The sequence below is a fragment of the Ursus arctos genome, unplaced genomic scaffold, assembly GCF_023065955.2.
Source record: "Ursus arctos isolate Adak ecotype North America unplaced genomic scaffold, UrsArc2.0 scaffold_22, whole genome shotgun sequence".
NCBI lineage: Eukaryota > Metazoa > Chordata > Mammalia > Carnivora > Ursidae > Ursus > Ursus arctos.
In genome coordinates this window covers 60,014,189-60,028,362 of record NW_026622897.1, presented here as the reverse complement: position 1 = coordinate 60,028,362, position 14,174 = coordinate 60,014,189, and the positions used below count along the sequence as shown (strand labels likewise).

At 42.0% G+C, this 14,174-nt stretch overlaps 2 protein-coding genes across 2 annotated transcripts in view; one reads left to right on the top strand and one right to left on the bottom strand.

Moving 5' to 3' along the window:
- Positions 1 to 14,174, bottom strand: part of NLRP14 (NLR family pyrin domain containing 14) — a 40,887-nt gene that overhangs the window by 7,685 nt on the left and 19,028 nt on the right. The window contains 6 exon segments of the mRNA XM_048217433.1: positions 5,795 to 5,856; positions 5,858 to 5,969; positions 8,301 to 8,441; positions 8,443 to 8,466; positions 10,714 to 10,884; positions 11,276 to 11,446. Of these exon segments, the coding sequence (XP_048073390.1) occupies positions 5,795 to 5,856; positions 5,858 to 5,969; positions 8,301 to 8,441; positions 8,443 to 8,466; positions 10,714 to 10,884; positions 11,276 to 11,446 (681 nt within the window).
- Positions 9,962 to 10,150, top strand: LOC113245778 (60S ribosomal protein L39-like). Its single transcript, XM_044379478.2, has one exon. It carries the CDS (start codon positions 9,978 to 9,980, stop codon positions 10,131 to 10,133), a length of 156 nt encoding a protein of 51 aa, XP_044235413.1. The 5' UTR covers positions 9,962 to 9,977; the 3' UTR covers positions 10,134 to 10,150.

The following is a 14,174-nucleotide window of genomic DNA, read 5'->3' as shown; positions in this document are numbered from 1 at the left end:
CAAAAACAGACACATAGACCAATGGAACAGAATAGAGAGCCCAGAAATGGACCCTCAGCTCTTTGGGCAACTAATATTTGATAAAGCAGGAAAAAACATCCGGTGGGAAAAAGACAGTCTCTTCAATAAATGGTGCTGGGAAAATTGGACAGCTACATGCAAAAGAATGAAACTTGACCACTATCTCACACCATACACAAAAATAAACTCCAAATGGATGAAAGACCTCGATGTGAGACAGGAATCCATCAAAATTCTAGAGGAGAACATAGGTAGCAACCTCTACGACATCGGCCAAAGCAACCTTTTTCATGATACATCCCCAAAGGCAAGAGAAACAAAAGATAAAATGAATTTATGGGACTTCATCAAGATTAAAAGTTTCTGCACAGCCAAGGAAACAGTCAGAAAAACTAAGAGGCAGCCCACGGAATGGGAGAAGATATTTGCAAATGACACTACAGATAAAGGACTGGTATCCAAGATCTACAAAGAACTTCTCAAACTCAATACACGAGAAACAAATAAACAAATCAAAAAATGGGCAGAAGATATGAACAGACACTTTTCCAATGAAGACATACAAATGGCTAACAGACACATGAAAAAATGTTCAAAATCATTAGCCATCAAGGAAATTCAAATCAAAACCACACTGAGATACCACCTTACACCAGTTAGAATGGCAAAAATAGACAAGGCAAGAAACAACAATTGTTGGAGAGGATGTGGAGAAAGGGGATCCCTCCTACATTGTTGGTGGGAATGCAAGTTGGTACAGCCACTCTGGAAAACAGTGTGGAGGTCCCTTAAAAAGTTAAAAACTGAGCTACCCTATAATCCAGCCATTGCACTACTGGGTGTTTACCCCAAAGATACAGACGTAGTGAAGAGAAGGGCCATATGCACCCCAATGTTCATAGCAGCAATGTCCACAATAGCTAAATCGTGGAAGGAGCCGAGATGCCCTTCAACAGATGACTGGATCAATAAATTGTGGTCCATATATACAATGGAATATTACTCAGCAATCAGAAAGAACGAGTTCTCAACATTTGCTACAACATGGACGGCACTGGAGGAGATAATGCTAAGTGAAATAAGTCAAGCAGAGAAAGACAACTATCATATGAATCTCTCATCTATGGAACATAAGAACTAAAATGATCAGTAGGGGAAGAAAGGGATAAAGAAAGGGGGGGTAATCAGAAGGGGGAATGAAACATGAGAGACTATGGACTATGAGAAACAAACTGAGGGCTACAGAGGGGAGGGGGGTGGGGGAATGGGATAGGCCGGTGATGGGTAGTAAGGAGGGCACGTATTGCATGGTGCACTGGGTGTTATACACAACTAATGTGTCATCGAGCCTTACATCGGAAACCGGGGATGTACTGTATGGTGACTAACACAATATAATAAAAAATCATTAAAAAAAAAAAAGAAAAGCCCAAGTTACTGTCACATATATAAGTGACAAAGGCTCATAACCAAATATATTGGAGGGGGGGGGAACACTACAGATCAAGAGCAGTAAGGGCAAAAATGGCTCACCAAATGGAAAAATGAACAAAATAAGTGAAAAAGGAACTCGACAAAAGGAAATCCAAATGGCTATTAAGTATATGAAAAGGTGTTCAACCTCTTTAACCAGACACATCAATTAAAACCACAGTGAGATGCCAAAACTCACACCTGATTCACTAAAACTTTAAAAATAAAGTCAGAGAAAATGGCAAGAATAGAGAACAGCAACTACCACCCACTACCGGGGGCAGAATAAATTAGTAGTCTTCTTGAAAACCTTTTCCCCATGACGTAATAAATCCACTCCTACTTATGCTGGATAAATATATATGTATGTGCCTGAGAATTAATTACTGAAATATTCATCAGCACTGTTCATAAAATAAATGAAAACAACACAGAAGTCCAGGTATAACAGAACGGTTAGTTTGTGGTATGGTCATTCACTGGAATACTCTACTGCAATAAAAATGAACTAATTACAACTACATGAAACAACTGGATGACAAACTCGTAACAATGAGAAAAAAAAACATAACACAAAAGAATATAGAGTGGGATTCCCTGTATATAAAATGCAAAACCTGGCAAAATTCAACACTATATTGCTTAGGACTATATACACTCACAGTAACTGTGCAGATAAATAAACGATGGCCACAAAAATCAGGATAATGGTTACTTCTTAGGGAGGAGGGAAGAAGCGATTCGTAAGGGAGGAACAGGGGAATTTAGTTCCCTGGGCAAATTCAGTTTACTGACCTGGGTGAGGTTATGCACATTTTTTTTTAAACAGCTTTATTCGCTTGTTTCTATGTATTTTATATTTCATGGTGAAAATGTTTAATATATGGACTTGGCAAATCTTTTTTTTCTGTATATAAACATTCTTTAAGTTTTTATTTAAATTTCAGTGAACATACAGTGTAATATTTGTTTCAGGTGTAGACTTACACCTATGTAAGTATGTAGACCTACATACGACATCTAGTGCTCATCACAAGTGCCCTCCTAATACCCTCCTAATACCCATCCCCCGTCTAGCCCATCCCCCACCCACCTTCCTCCATCAATCTAGGGTTTGTTCTCTATTGTTAAGAGTTTTGTTTTTTGTTTTTAAGATTTTATTTATTTGACAGATAGAGACAGCCAGCGAGAGAGGGAACACAAGCAGGGGGAGTGGGAGAGGAAGAAGCAGGCTCCCAGCAGAGGAGTCTGATGTGGGGCTCGATCCCATAACGCTGGGATCACGCCCTGAGCCGAAGGCAGACGCCCAACCGCTGTGCCACCCAGGCGCCCCAAGAGTTGTTTTATGTTTGCCTTTCTCTTTTTTTTTAATCTCACAATCCAGCAACTGCAGTACTAGGTATTTACTCAACGGACACCAAAATACTGATTCAGAGGGATACACGCATCCCGGTGTTTATGGCGGCATTATCGACAATGGTGAAATTATGGAAAGAGCCCAAGTGTCCATCAACTGATGAATGGATAATGAAGATGTGAGATATATATCTATCTCATATTCATATATATCACAACAGAATATTATTTAGCCTTCAAAATGAAATCTTGCCATTTGCAACAATGTGAATGGAACTAGAGAGTATTATGCTAAGGGAAATAAGTCAAAGACAAATACCATAGGATTTCACTCATATGTGGAATTTAAGAAACAAAACAGATGAACATCGGCAGATTTTTAGGGGATGATTGGAGAAAAAGCCAAGTTACAGGCAATGGGATGAGACACACTGATTTCACCACTGTGGGGAAGAACAGTTACTCCAACACCTGGGGAAGAACAGCTCAGAACCTGGAAGGTGCAGGGAGTAGGAAGAACAATTCATGACTTCTTTTCCTTCCCTAGACCCAGCACTGCTGCCTGGCAAAATTATGCGGTCTGCTTAAGTAGCAGCTGCAGCTGGCAACCTGACCCACTGCCAGGTTTGTCCACATGCTGTGAAAATGGAAAATCTCAAGTCGACATGGCAGGTCCTAACTATTCTGCCTGATGTCATCAGTGGCAGCCCCCAAACCTGGACCCCTGTCACATGTGTACACACACAACTGGTACAACCTTGTTTCAGTCTGATACAAACTCATAAGCTTCTCCTGATGCCAGTACGGCTCTGAGTTATGCCATGTATGGCTAACAAGGCATCTGTAATTACTTGATGACACTGCCAACCTACCTGACATAACCAAACCACCGTAATGGTGACCCAAATCAACAGACCACCACATCCCACTTTGGAGTGAGCTGTGTTCCTTCAGGTTATATGTTTGTTATATGTGGAGGTATGGACCACTGATTCTCTTTATTGGGGATGGGACTGGTTTGGGCCAATTTTTTGCTCCCTTTATTACCAAAAATACCAAGATAAGCAGGTCAACCCAAACCCCCTTTCGTGAGTTGTAATAGATAACAAGACCTATTGGTCCTCTCTGGGTCTCATTCAGTTGGCTGAGTCCAGGATGCTGAGGGCATAGCTGAAATCAACACTGCAGTCTGACCTAATCCTGTGCTTGGAGTCCTAATGATGGTGGCCCTAATTAAACTCTGTAGGAGACAAACTGAACAGATTTGGCCCCAACTTCTGTTGGTCAGATTAATGAGAGTGGCCAGTGGAATGGCATGTCCATGTGAAAATTAACCAAGACTCTACTGTGCAGAAAAAAGGGATGAATATTGCGGGAAGACATTCTTCTGTGGGTCTTTTGGTCTCCTACATGTTTCATTGACAAAAATGCAGGACCCTGACAACTCTTCACATGGGCCATTTCCCAGGGTGTGTATGCAATGAGGATGAGGTAATGTCTCCCTCCAGGACAAAGAGCAGGCTTGCTTAGTGCCTGCTATAAAATGGTGGTTCTCCCAAGCTCCATGTTTCTCTCCTAGGACACAACCCACTACCATGTGCAGGTGTCCACCCAAGCTGTCCACATCCACCCTGTGGGACTTGGGGACAAAGGAAACGGACACAGAAACACTAGTGCTTATGCTGTGATGCTAGGAGAAATAAGGTGCTTGGTCTCTGATGCGATACTGTGTTTCCTGCCAGTATCCAAGAAATACTGATAGCCTAATTTATTAGGTTGTAAGCAGGATAAAATTAAATTCCAGACCCAGTAGTTACAATATCATCATTGTTGTGATAAAAATATATCAACAGTCAATGGATACATAGGTAAAGTGGCACCTTCTTCTAAGAGTCAGGGAAACATAATATTTAGGTTTCCCACATATGGAGCAAAATTCTTGACCCAGAGGTCAATAATACATGCTATGTAAGTAAAAATGTACTAGCCAATATCCGTTAAAGATTTTTTTTTAAAAAACCATCTAAACAATATATGATTAAACATAAAAAGTACTTAAAACACAGGATAAGGTTTTATTAGACCACGGGCTCCTGCATGAATAGCAGGGCGCCTGGGTGGCTCAGTCGGTTAAGTAGCCAACTCTTGATTTCAGTTCAGGCCGTGCGTGAGCTCGTGGTCATGAGCTCAAGCTCTGCATCAGGCGCGATGCGTAGAGTGGCTGGGGTTCTCTCCCTCTTCTCTCTTGCTCTGCCTCTACCCTACCCCTGTTCATGCTATCCCTGTAAGATAAATAAAATCTTAAAAAAAAACCCAGCATAGATAGCATTTTTCCAGATAAAAAATGATTAGCAAAATCTTTTTTTTTTTTTTTTGAGAAAGAGCACACGTGCAAGAGATCTAGCACAAGCTGGGGTGGGATGAGGGGAGGAGGGGCGGGGAGGGAGAGAGGGGGAGAGGGAGAGGGAGAGGGAGAGGGAGAGAGAGAGAGAGAGAGAGAGAGAGAGAGAATCTTAAGCAGGCTCCACACCCAGGGCAGGGCTCGGTCTCACGACCCTGAAATCATAACCTGAGCCAAAAATCAAGAGTTGGGCACTTAACCAACTGAGCCACCCAGGTGCCCCAAAATCTTCACCTTAATTAGAAAAATTCAAAGACAGATGGAATATCTGAAGGATGACAGGACATGGAAGACCTTAAAGCAAGTACCATTTACTTAATATATACTCTGTCCAAGGCACTAAGTAGGACACAAAGAAATGTGAAATATGGCTTCAGTACTAACAGCACACAATACACATTGATCCATATATCTGAAATTCAGATTCTCATTTCTGAGAGTAACTTACCTTTTATCCCATTTATCATCCTCGCTCATGTACTAAATTTCTTCTAGCCACACAAGCCACCAAATAGGTATCATTTTCCTAATGGAAAACTGAACTCACCAACCCTCTGAATATTGCAGTGTGGAGGTCTCAAAGCCTCATGCAGAATTTTTACTCCCATCATCCTGCAGGTCATTGTATCCAAGGTCCAGGCTCCGCAGGTGTGCGTTGTTCAGAATAGCAGAAGCCGGATACAGACAACACGTACTAGTAAGAACACAGCCCATCAATCTGCAAGAAATACAAAAGAGGTGAGACCTTAATTGTGAAGTTTAATTAATTTATTCCTAGGAGAGAAGCCAAGTTATCTGAGTCTTTTTCTTGACCCTTTTCTCTCCACAGTCCAGGACACACAGAGGAATGTCTAACATGACCAGCAGAAACAAATGGGATTTCTTAATAAGCAGGAAAAAAAAACACGGTGGATAAAGCCCCTTTCTCCCACAAATAGGTTATTATCCACCAAGCTTCCCAAATCAAGGGTATAAACATTTTTTTCTGTCAAAACTAAAAAAAAACAAAACAACAAAAAAAAAACAGAATAGAAGCTTACCCAAGGAACCCACAGATCTCTGGGCTTTCAGTTTCGAATATATTTTTGAAATAAAAACACTTCCCAGGAATCTATCTTAAAGTGCTGTTTTCCAAGAAGCAGCAGACTACATGTAAGAAGATACTTCTTTCGATCCTCTGTAGGGCATTCAAGAGCATTCGCAATCGGCCCTCAAGTGTTCGCTTCCCATGTTTCATCCCCAACCTATTCACCAAGCATATCCATCTACTTTTTTTCTCCAAATCTACCGCACCTATCTTCATGTCCCTTCTGTCTTCTGCCAAGGATATCTGCACACAACATCCTCTTCACCTTTCAAGGCTAGGGTAACTCAGTCCCCTCTGTCCCACTCCTTGCTCCTTGGGACTTTTATAATAACACGTGGACTATGTTATAATTGGCTTTGTATTTATTTCTCTGCCATCAGCATTGTATGAGTTACCGGAGGGCAAGTGCCTCACCTTAGCAAAAACCTTTAAAGCCCTCAGAATGTAGCTTCTATTTGTTGTACATTTTAATTGAGAGAATTGGCATGGCCTGCATAGAGGCTGTGAAGGTAGCTGAGAGCACAAGCTTGTCTGTGTGTTTACAGCAATGGTAAGGAGAGAAAGTGGGCTCAGCGAACATCTTGTGTGTCCAGGTCACTCAGAAATTGTGGCTAAAGTAAAGGTATCGGATGTAACAATTTCCATGAAGTAAAATTTTGTCTTCCAATTGAATAATAATCAAGGAAACTTCAGAGAATCACACTGTATATATTTTCCTAAAGAAAGTACAGGTACTTATTGGACCCAAGAGTTCAATCACCTTGGTGTTTACCAATGTGACAATCAACTGTTACACTCTTGTGGAAATCTGGTTACTGAGTCAGTCCAGTCAGGTAAACACCTCCGGGTATACCAACGATCTAGAGTTTGTGGTTCTAAAAAAAAACTACGCTGGGGGTTAGACCCGTAATGACTCACCCAGGTGACTAGTCCCATGGGAGACCCTGGTGGGGAAGTGAACTGAGATCACTAAATGACACCTCTATATTGCTTCACTCTAGCCACAATATTCACATAATGAAATATTAAATACTAAATATAGTACATCCATTATCCAATAAGATATTGAATATATATTCAATAAGATTGATAAGATATATTCAACATCCAATAAGATAACTTGTATGTAAGTATTTAAATGTTTCTGAAATACTATCCTAGGAAAAGGAAACCTCGAAGTCCTATCTATACAGTAATCACAATTACATATACACATACCATGGATGTGTACACCCACGCACAGAATGAGAGCGCAGAGTAAGAATAAAAACAGTTGTTTAATAATGACTGGCTAGTTGGATATTTTAAAAAATTCCCTTCCTAGTGGGTGCCTGGGTGGCTCAGTCCATTAAGCATCCGACTCTTGATTTCAGCTCAGGTCACAGTGTCAGGGTCGTGAGATTGAGCCCCACGTACGGCTCTGCGCAGGGCTTGGAGTCTGCTTGAGATTCTCTGCCTCTGCCTCTGCCCCAGCCACCCCACTCATGCATGCAGACTCTCTCCAAAAGGAAAAAAAAAAATCCCTTCCTAGTTTCTTTATAAGTTGACCTAGTTATAAACCTGAACTGAAGAACACCAAAACCTGAAAAACTAATAGAGCACAGTTTCTGCCTTATGGCTGTTAAGGCAGAGGACACACAGTAGACTCATTGGGGCACAATCAAATATAAATACACACACACACACACACACACACACACACACACGTATATATAAATAAAATGGCTGCTGTTCAGTCTGTTGTCTCTGGTCCTCCTTCCCTGAGGGAGGTTGAATTACTCTAGTAACTGTTAAGAAAAATCTAATGAACATACTTCCCCAGCTTGTCTCAGGCAGGGTGAGATAGTGGGAATCAGCTGTTTATTCTTTTCTCTGACAGACACTCAGCTCATCCCTTCTTCCCTCATCTCCCCTGCCCTCACAGTAGTGAAAGCACCCAAAGGAAGGTCACAGAAAACCTCCTCCAGGTCCTGAAGGTGACAGCTTGGATGCCAAAAGGCATCACACAGAAGCTTCACTCCATCATCTCACAGCCAGTTTGACCCCAGATCCAGATATGTCTGGCTCCTGTCGCACAGGAGAGCAGACGAGAGAAGTTCACTGCGAAGTGGAGTGGCACTGCTTCAGCCTGGGGGAAGCACAGTGTGAGCAAAGACAGAATCACCGCTTTCCTGCCCAGAGATTTCTACCTTTGCAGATTTCATGCTCTGGTCCCTTATCTATTTGCCAACACTCATCTCATCAGATACCCTCTTCCCTCATTACATCTTTGCTGGTCTCACTTGGGATACTTAGGTTTGCACCAAATTGCATAAACTGGACCCATGTTCTTCAGAATGTTTCTTACTATAAATGAAATAACCTCTTTACACTGTGCAGAAATACAGTGCCCTGTTGCCGAGGTGGCTACATGGAGCAAAGCAGGCATCTGGGACAGAATGGGAGTCATCAAAATAAAGTACTTTCTGTACGTAATGAAAGTGGCATTTCTAACCAGTAGGGAAAAGATCTATTATACCATAAATAATTTGGGAAGGCAGACCTGACATACGGGGGAAATCAGTTTAAGCCTTATAACAAATTAGGAATAATTCAACATTTTAAAAATTAAACCATAAACAGTATGACAGGTTTTTTTTAAAGAAAGATATTTGCAATTATGACAAAACTTTGAGAAGTCATGAGGAGGAAGGTAATTTAACTTCACAAAAATTTTAAACTTCTGTATTCTAAAAATGACCATAAGAAAGTTAGGAATACAGCAACACACTAGGTAAGTTATTTGCAATATATAAAAAATAATGGCTGTAATGTATATGTGCTATCAATAACCATAGCATATAACATAACAGAAAGCATCCAGAGGAAAACTGAGCCTATGAAGAGGCAATCCCTAGAATACTAAAGGTCAAGGACATTTGAAAAGATGCTCAACATCAAATTTTTAGTTATTTTCAATTATCTAAATAATATTGATCAAAAAAATAGATACCCAGTGAAGATATTAAAATACAGGCCTCTAGACTGCTCAGGAAATAGGAACAATCTGGAGAAAATTTAACCATATCTGACAAAATAAAAATTTTGGCTCATCATCAATTCTAAAATTGTCTAAGAGCCATGAACAAAATAATCACACTGTGATCCACCCATACCATGGGATGCTGCATTTCTGTTTAATGGTGTCTATACATACGTGTACACACACACACACACACACACACACACACACACACACACACTCTTACCTGTTCTATGCCCAGAATATGGAGCTGGACAGGCAGGCTTTAGTTCAGAATCCATCACCTTGTGAGCGTTAGGCAAGCTACATCATCTTTTTAAGCCTCACATTTCCTACCTGTCCAATGAGGCACTTAGAACTCAGGTGGCCAATGTGACACCAATAGGTACTTTTGTACAGATTAAACCAGTTTAGCACAGGGCCCAGGACAGAGTAGGGACAAAATAAATGGCAGTTATTAACACCATCATTCTTGTCATCTTCATTATCATTATGGAAAACAGAAGGGAAAAAGCAGGGAACAGAATATTTTCATAACATTCTCCCTTTTAAAATACATTTCAGCTTTGTTTCTCCTTTTCGCTGCCATCTTGGTGTGTGGTTGACTGCTCCTCGCCATGTCTTCTCACAAGACTTTCAGAATCAAGAGATTCCTGGCCAAGAAACAAAAGCAGAATCGTCCCATTCCCCAGTGGATTCAGATGAAAACTGGTAATAAAATCAGGTACAACTCCAAGAGGCGTCACTGGAGAAGAACCAAGCTGGGTCTGTAAGGCATCACACTTCCTGAGATGGCACCCATATTTAAGCTGCATGAAGATCACGTTCCTATCCTTTTTCTTTTTCCCCACATGTTCCTGTTCTCACTCTGTTAACATCCCTCCTACCTGGCCAATAGATATGTTTTACCAGGGAGATGATTTTTCTCTGTTACTTTGCCTTTACCCCAGTAAGTTGGTTCAGTAATAAATGTGAGACTTTCGGCTGAACTGCTGTTGTGTTCTGATTTGTGAAGTACTGAATTCCTCCTCCTGCCAGATCTCACGTAGCACAGTCCCACAGAACTTTCTGCAGTGATAGAAAGGTCTCTCCACAACCAAGTATTTGAAGGGTGGCTAGGGGGCGCCTGGGTGGCTCAGTCAGTTAAGTGTCTGTCTTCCACTCAGGTCATTATCTCGGGGTCCTGGGATTGGAGCCCCACATCAGGCTCCCCATTCAGTGGGGAGTCTGCTTGTCTCTCTCCCTCTGCCCTTCCCCCTGCTCATGCTCTTTCTCAAATAAATAAAGTCTTTAAAAAAAATAAATTTCAAAATGTAATATACATCGGAAGCATGAAACCTAGTAGACTCTTACACGAGGCTCTGGAGATTGCACTGTGGATTTTTCAAAGCATCACTCACAAGCTTTACTCCATCATCTCCCAAGACGTTGTCTGCCAAGCACAAATGTGTCAACCTTTTGTTGCTGATGAGAGCCAGAGAAAGATCCTCACCACCAGCTACTGTGAGGCCACAGCTTTCTAGGCTGAAGGAGAAAGACAGATGGGAAGGGATCAGTCAAATCCCAAAGTTCTTGTTTCTCTTCTCCTCTGCAGGGACACTGGCTGGTACTTCCAGCCCTTACACCTCTACTATAGAATCGACCTTTTCAAACCTATTAAAATCACAAATGCCACTGCAGCAACGTTCAGGGGAGAGGAGGAGGAGGAAAATAGTAAAAATAAGCAGTCATGAAGAACAGCAGCATTGAAAAGTCAAAAGAGGAAGCAAAGGAGGTCTTCATGTAGAGTTCACACAGGCTTGACAAATGAGCCAAGTCGGGTCAAGGCCCAAGCAGTTTGCCCTTTCAGCTCCTCACTAAGCCACACAAGACTGCACAAAAGGATTCCACGGAAAACAAATCAGCAAGACTCAACGACAGCCTCTCTAGGTAACACTTGGGATGTCCCAAGGCCTCGCACAGCAGCTTGATTCCATCATCCAATAGGTGACTGGTTGACAAATTCAGAAATCTCAGGCTCTGGCTTCTGACGAGAGCCTTAGAGATATTTAGACAGCAAACTGTAGTTAGGTCGCAGGATTCCAAGCTGGAAAACAGCAAAGAACAGATGACCCTCCTCAGAGAAGAGCTATGACCACCACTCACCAGCCAGGGGTGTCGTCTCCCAGGCTTTGTGACCCATTCTGAAGACCAGCTTCCCCACATGGAGTGAGTTCCTTAGCACAAGTCTCTGATAAGAGAATCAGGAAGGGGAGGGGTGGGGGGCTTGTCTCTTCCATCCCCACCTCCCCAATTCCCTATGAAAATATGAATGACTATACTAAAAATATTTTTTAAAGATTATTTGAGAGAGCAAGAGCAAGTCTGCACATGAGGGAGAAGAGAGAGAATCCTTAAAGAGACTTCCTGCTGAGCACAGAGCCCAATGTGGGGCTCGATGCCATGATCCTGAGATCATGACCTGAGCTGAAATTAAGAGTCAGATACTTAACTGATTGAGCCACCCAGGTGCCCCCTAAAAAATATTTTTAAATAATAATTTTTAAGCTAGGAGGAATTTCTTCCAACTACAACATGGAAGGTGGACTGAAGGATGCTGTGTCCTTGCACTCTGACTTCTGAAACAAATGGGCAGGAAGTCAGGAGCAGAAGCTGTGATTCCCACAATAAGAGCTCACCTACTCGTGGGAGTCAATTCATGTTTTCTGCAGAACCCAGTCCTTAAGAGTAAAAGCAAAACTGAATCAGAAATAAAATAGTTTCTAAAAATAAAGAAGGGAAGCAGAAGAAGAAAGGAAGCAGTGCATGCAGAGCCCACACTTCTGGAGACTTACTTAGAGACAGCTTGCACTGGGAGAAGGCTGGGCCCGCCAGCTCTTAGTAAGAGGCAGCAGGTGGCAGCAAGTTCCGGGAACTTGGAGTTGTTTTAGTTACTTCCTTGAATGAAGCACTTAGCGACTCAGTCCCTCAGGAATTGCTTCTCTTCATCAAAATAAGCGTGTACATAAGTAGGAAAGAGAAGCAGCCTCCTTGGTCCAGAATTAGACTTCAGTGGATGACTTAGGACACAGCCTAAGGCTGAAAATCTCAACTTGCCCTGAAAAGGTGTTATAGACTGAATTGTGTTCCCAAAAATTCATATGTTGAAGCCTGAACTCCCAGTGTGACTGTATTTGGAGACAAGGTCTTTAAGGAGATAATTAAGTTTAAATGAGGTCATAAGACAGGACTCCTGATCCAACAGGACTAGTGTCCTTATAAGAAGAAAGACACCAGGAATACGCACACACCCAAAAGGCACGTGAAGACACCGTGAGAAGGGGGCTAATCTACAAGCCTAAGAGAGAAGCCTCACTAGAAATGCACCAGCCCCCACTCCCCCGCACCCTGATCTTGAACTTCTAGGCTCCAAAGCTGTGAAAAATAAATTTCTGTTTAAGCCACGCAGTCAGTAGTATTTGGTGACAGCAGCTCAAACAGAGTGATACAAAGGAGTGTTATATCAGCAGCCAAGCCGGCAGTTAGAGAAACAAGGGAAACACTGGGTTTAGACAGAGGTCTTCTAGATGGAAAAAGATTCCAATATTATGGGGCCTGTGAATAAAATATTAAAGCTTAACTAAGGGACAGAAAATAAGAACCATTTATGAAAAAGAAAAAACGGGGAAGCAGAAGAAAATGTTTAGAATGGCTTGCTTTACACTTTAAATGTACAAGAAGATGCAAATTCTCTGAAAGAAGAGCACATCCTAAGTGGAGGTCAGACTGAGAAGGGAGCTGGCTTCAGATAAAAAGGGTGCGACGGGTTTAAAAAGCAAGAGAAAACTGAAATCCATATTTCAAGCAATAAAGAACAAAAATCAATGACAATCTGAGAAACACCCCAAGAAGGAAGGGGAAAGAAAGATTAAAATGACAAAAAAATTGGGCGCCTGGGTGGCACAGTGGATTAAACATCTGCCTTTGGCTCAGGTCATGATCCCAGGGTCCTGGGATGGAGCCCCACGTCAGGGTCCCTGCTCAGTGGGGAGCCTCCTTCTCCCTTCCTCTCGGCCTCTCTCCCCCCTCGCTCACACTCGCTTGCTTTTTCGCTCTATCTCAAATAAATCATCTTTTTAAAAAATGACAAAAAGATCTACATAGGAAAAGAGCTACGATCAATGACTAAGAGAGGCTCTTGAAAAACAGAGCACGAGAACTAAAACCATTTTTAAAAACCCAATTTGGGGCTCCTGGGTGGCGCAGTCATTAAGTGTCTGCCTTTGGCTCAGGGCGTGATCCCAGCGTTCTGGGATCGAGCCCCGCAACAGGCTCCTCCGCTGGGAGCCTGCTTCTTCCTCTCCCACTCCCCCTGCTTGTGTTCCCTCTCTCGCTGGCTGTCTCTCTGTCAAATAAACAAAGTCTTTTAAAAAATAAATAAATAAATGAATAAAAATAAAAATCCAATTTAAATGATGTCTGAGCAGAAAAAGGCTGCCAGCAGTTCGAGAAGTACTTTTACGCCACAGTTAGGAAAACACCTGACAACACCAATGAGAGAAAACAGATGCCTATGAATTGGGAAGGTGGGAAGGAAGGTAAAGGTTGAAGTGAACTGGCAGGTTATCCTCAGACTTCTTTTTAGAATACCAAATGCTACAAAGCAAAATACCAAAGTCAAAATGCTAAGAACAGAAATGGAGACCTAAGACCCAGATCAGATGTCAGTCATCTGTGAGGGCAGCTGAAGGCTATAAAGTCCTAAAGCCTATCATTCACATATATTTCATGAAAACGGTAATTAAAAATTATACCAGCCAATAATACAATGACCC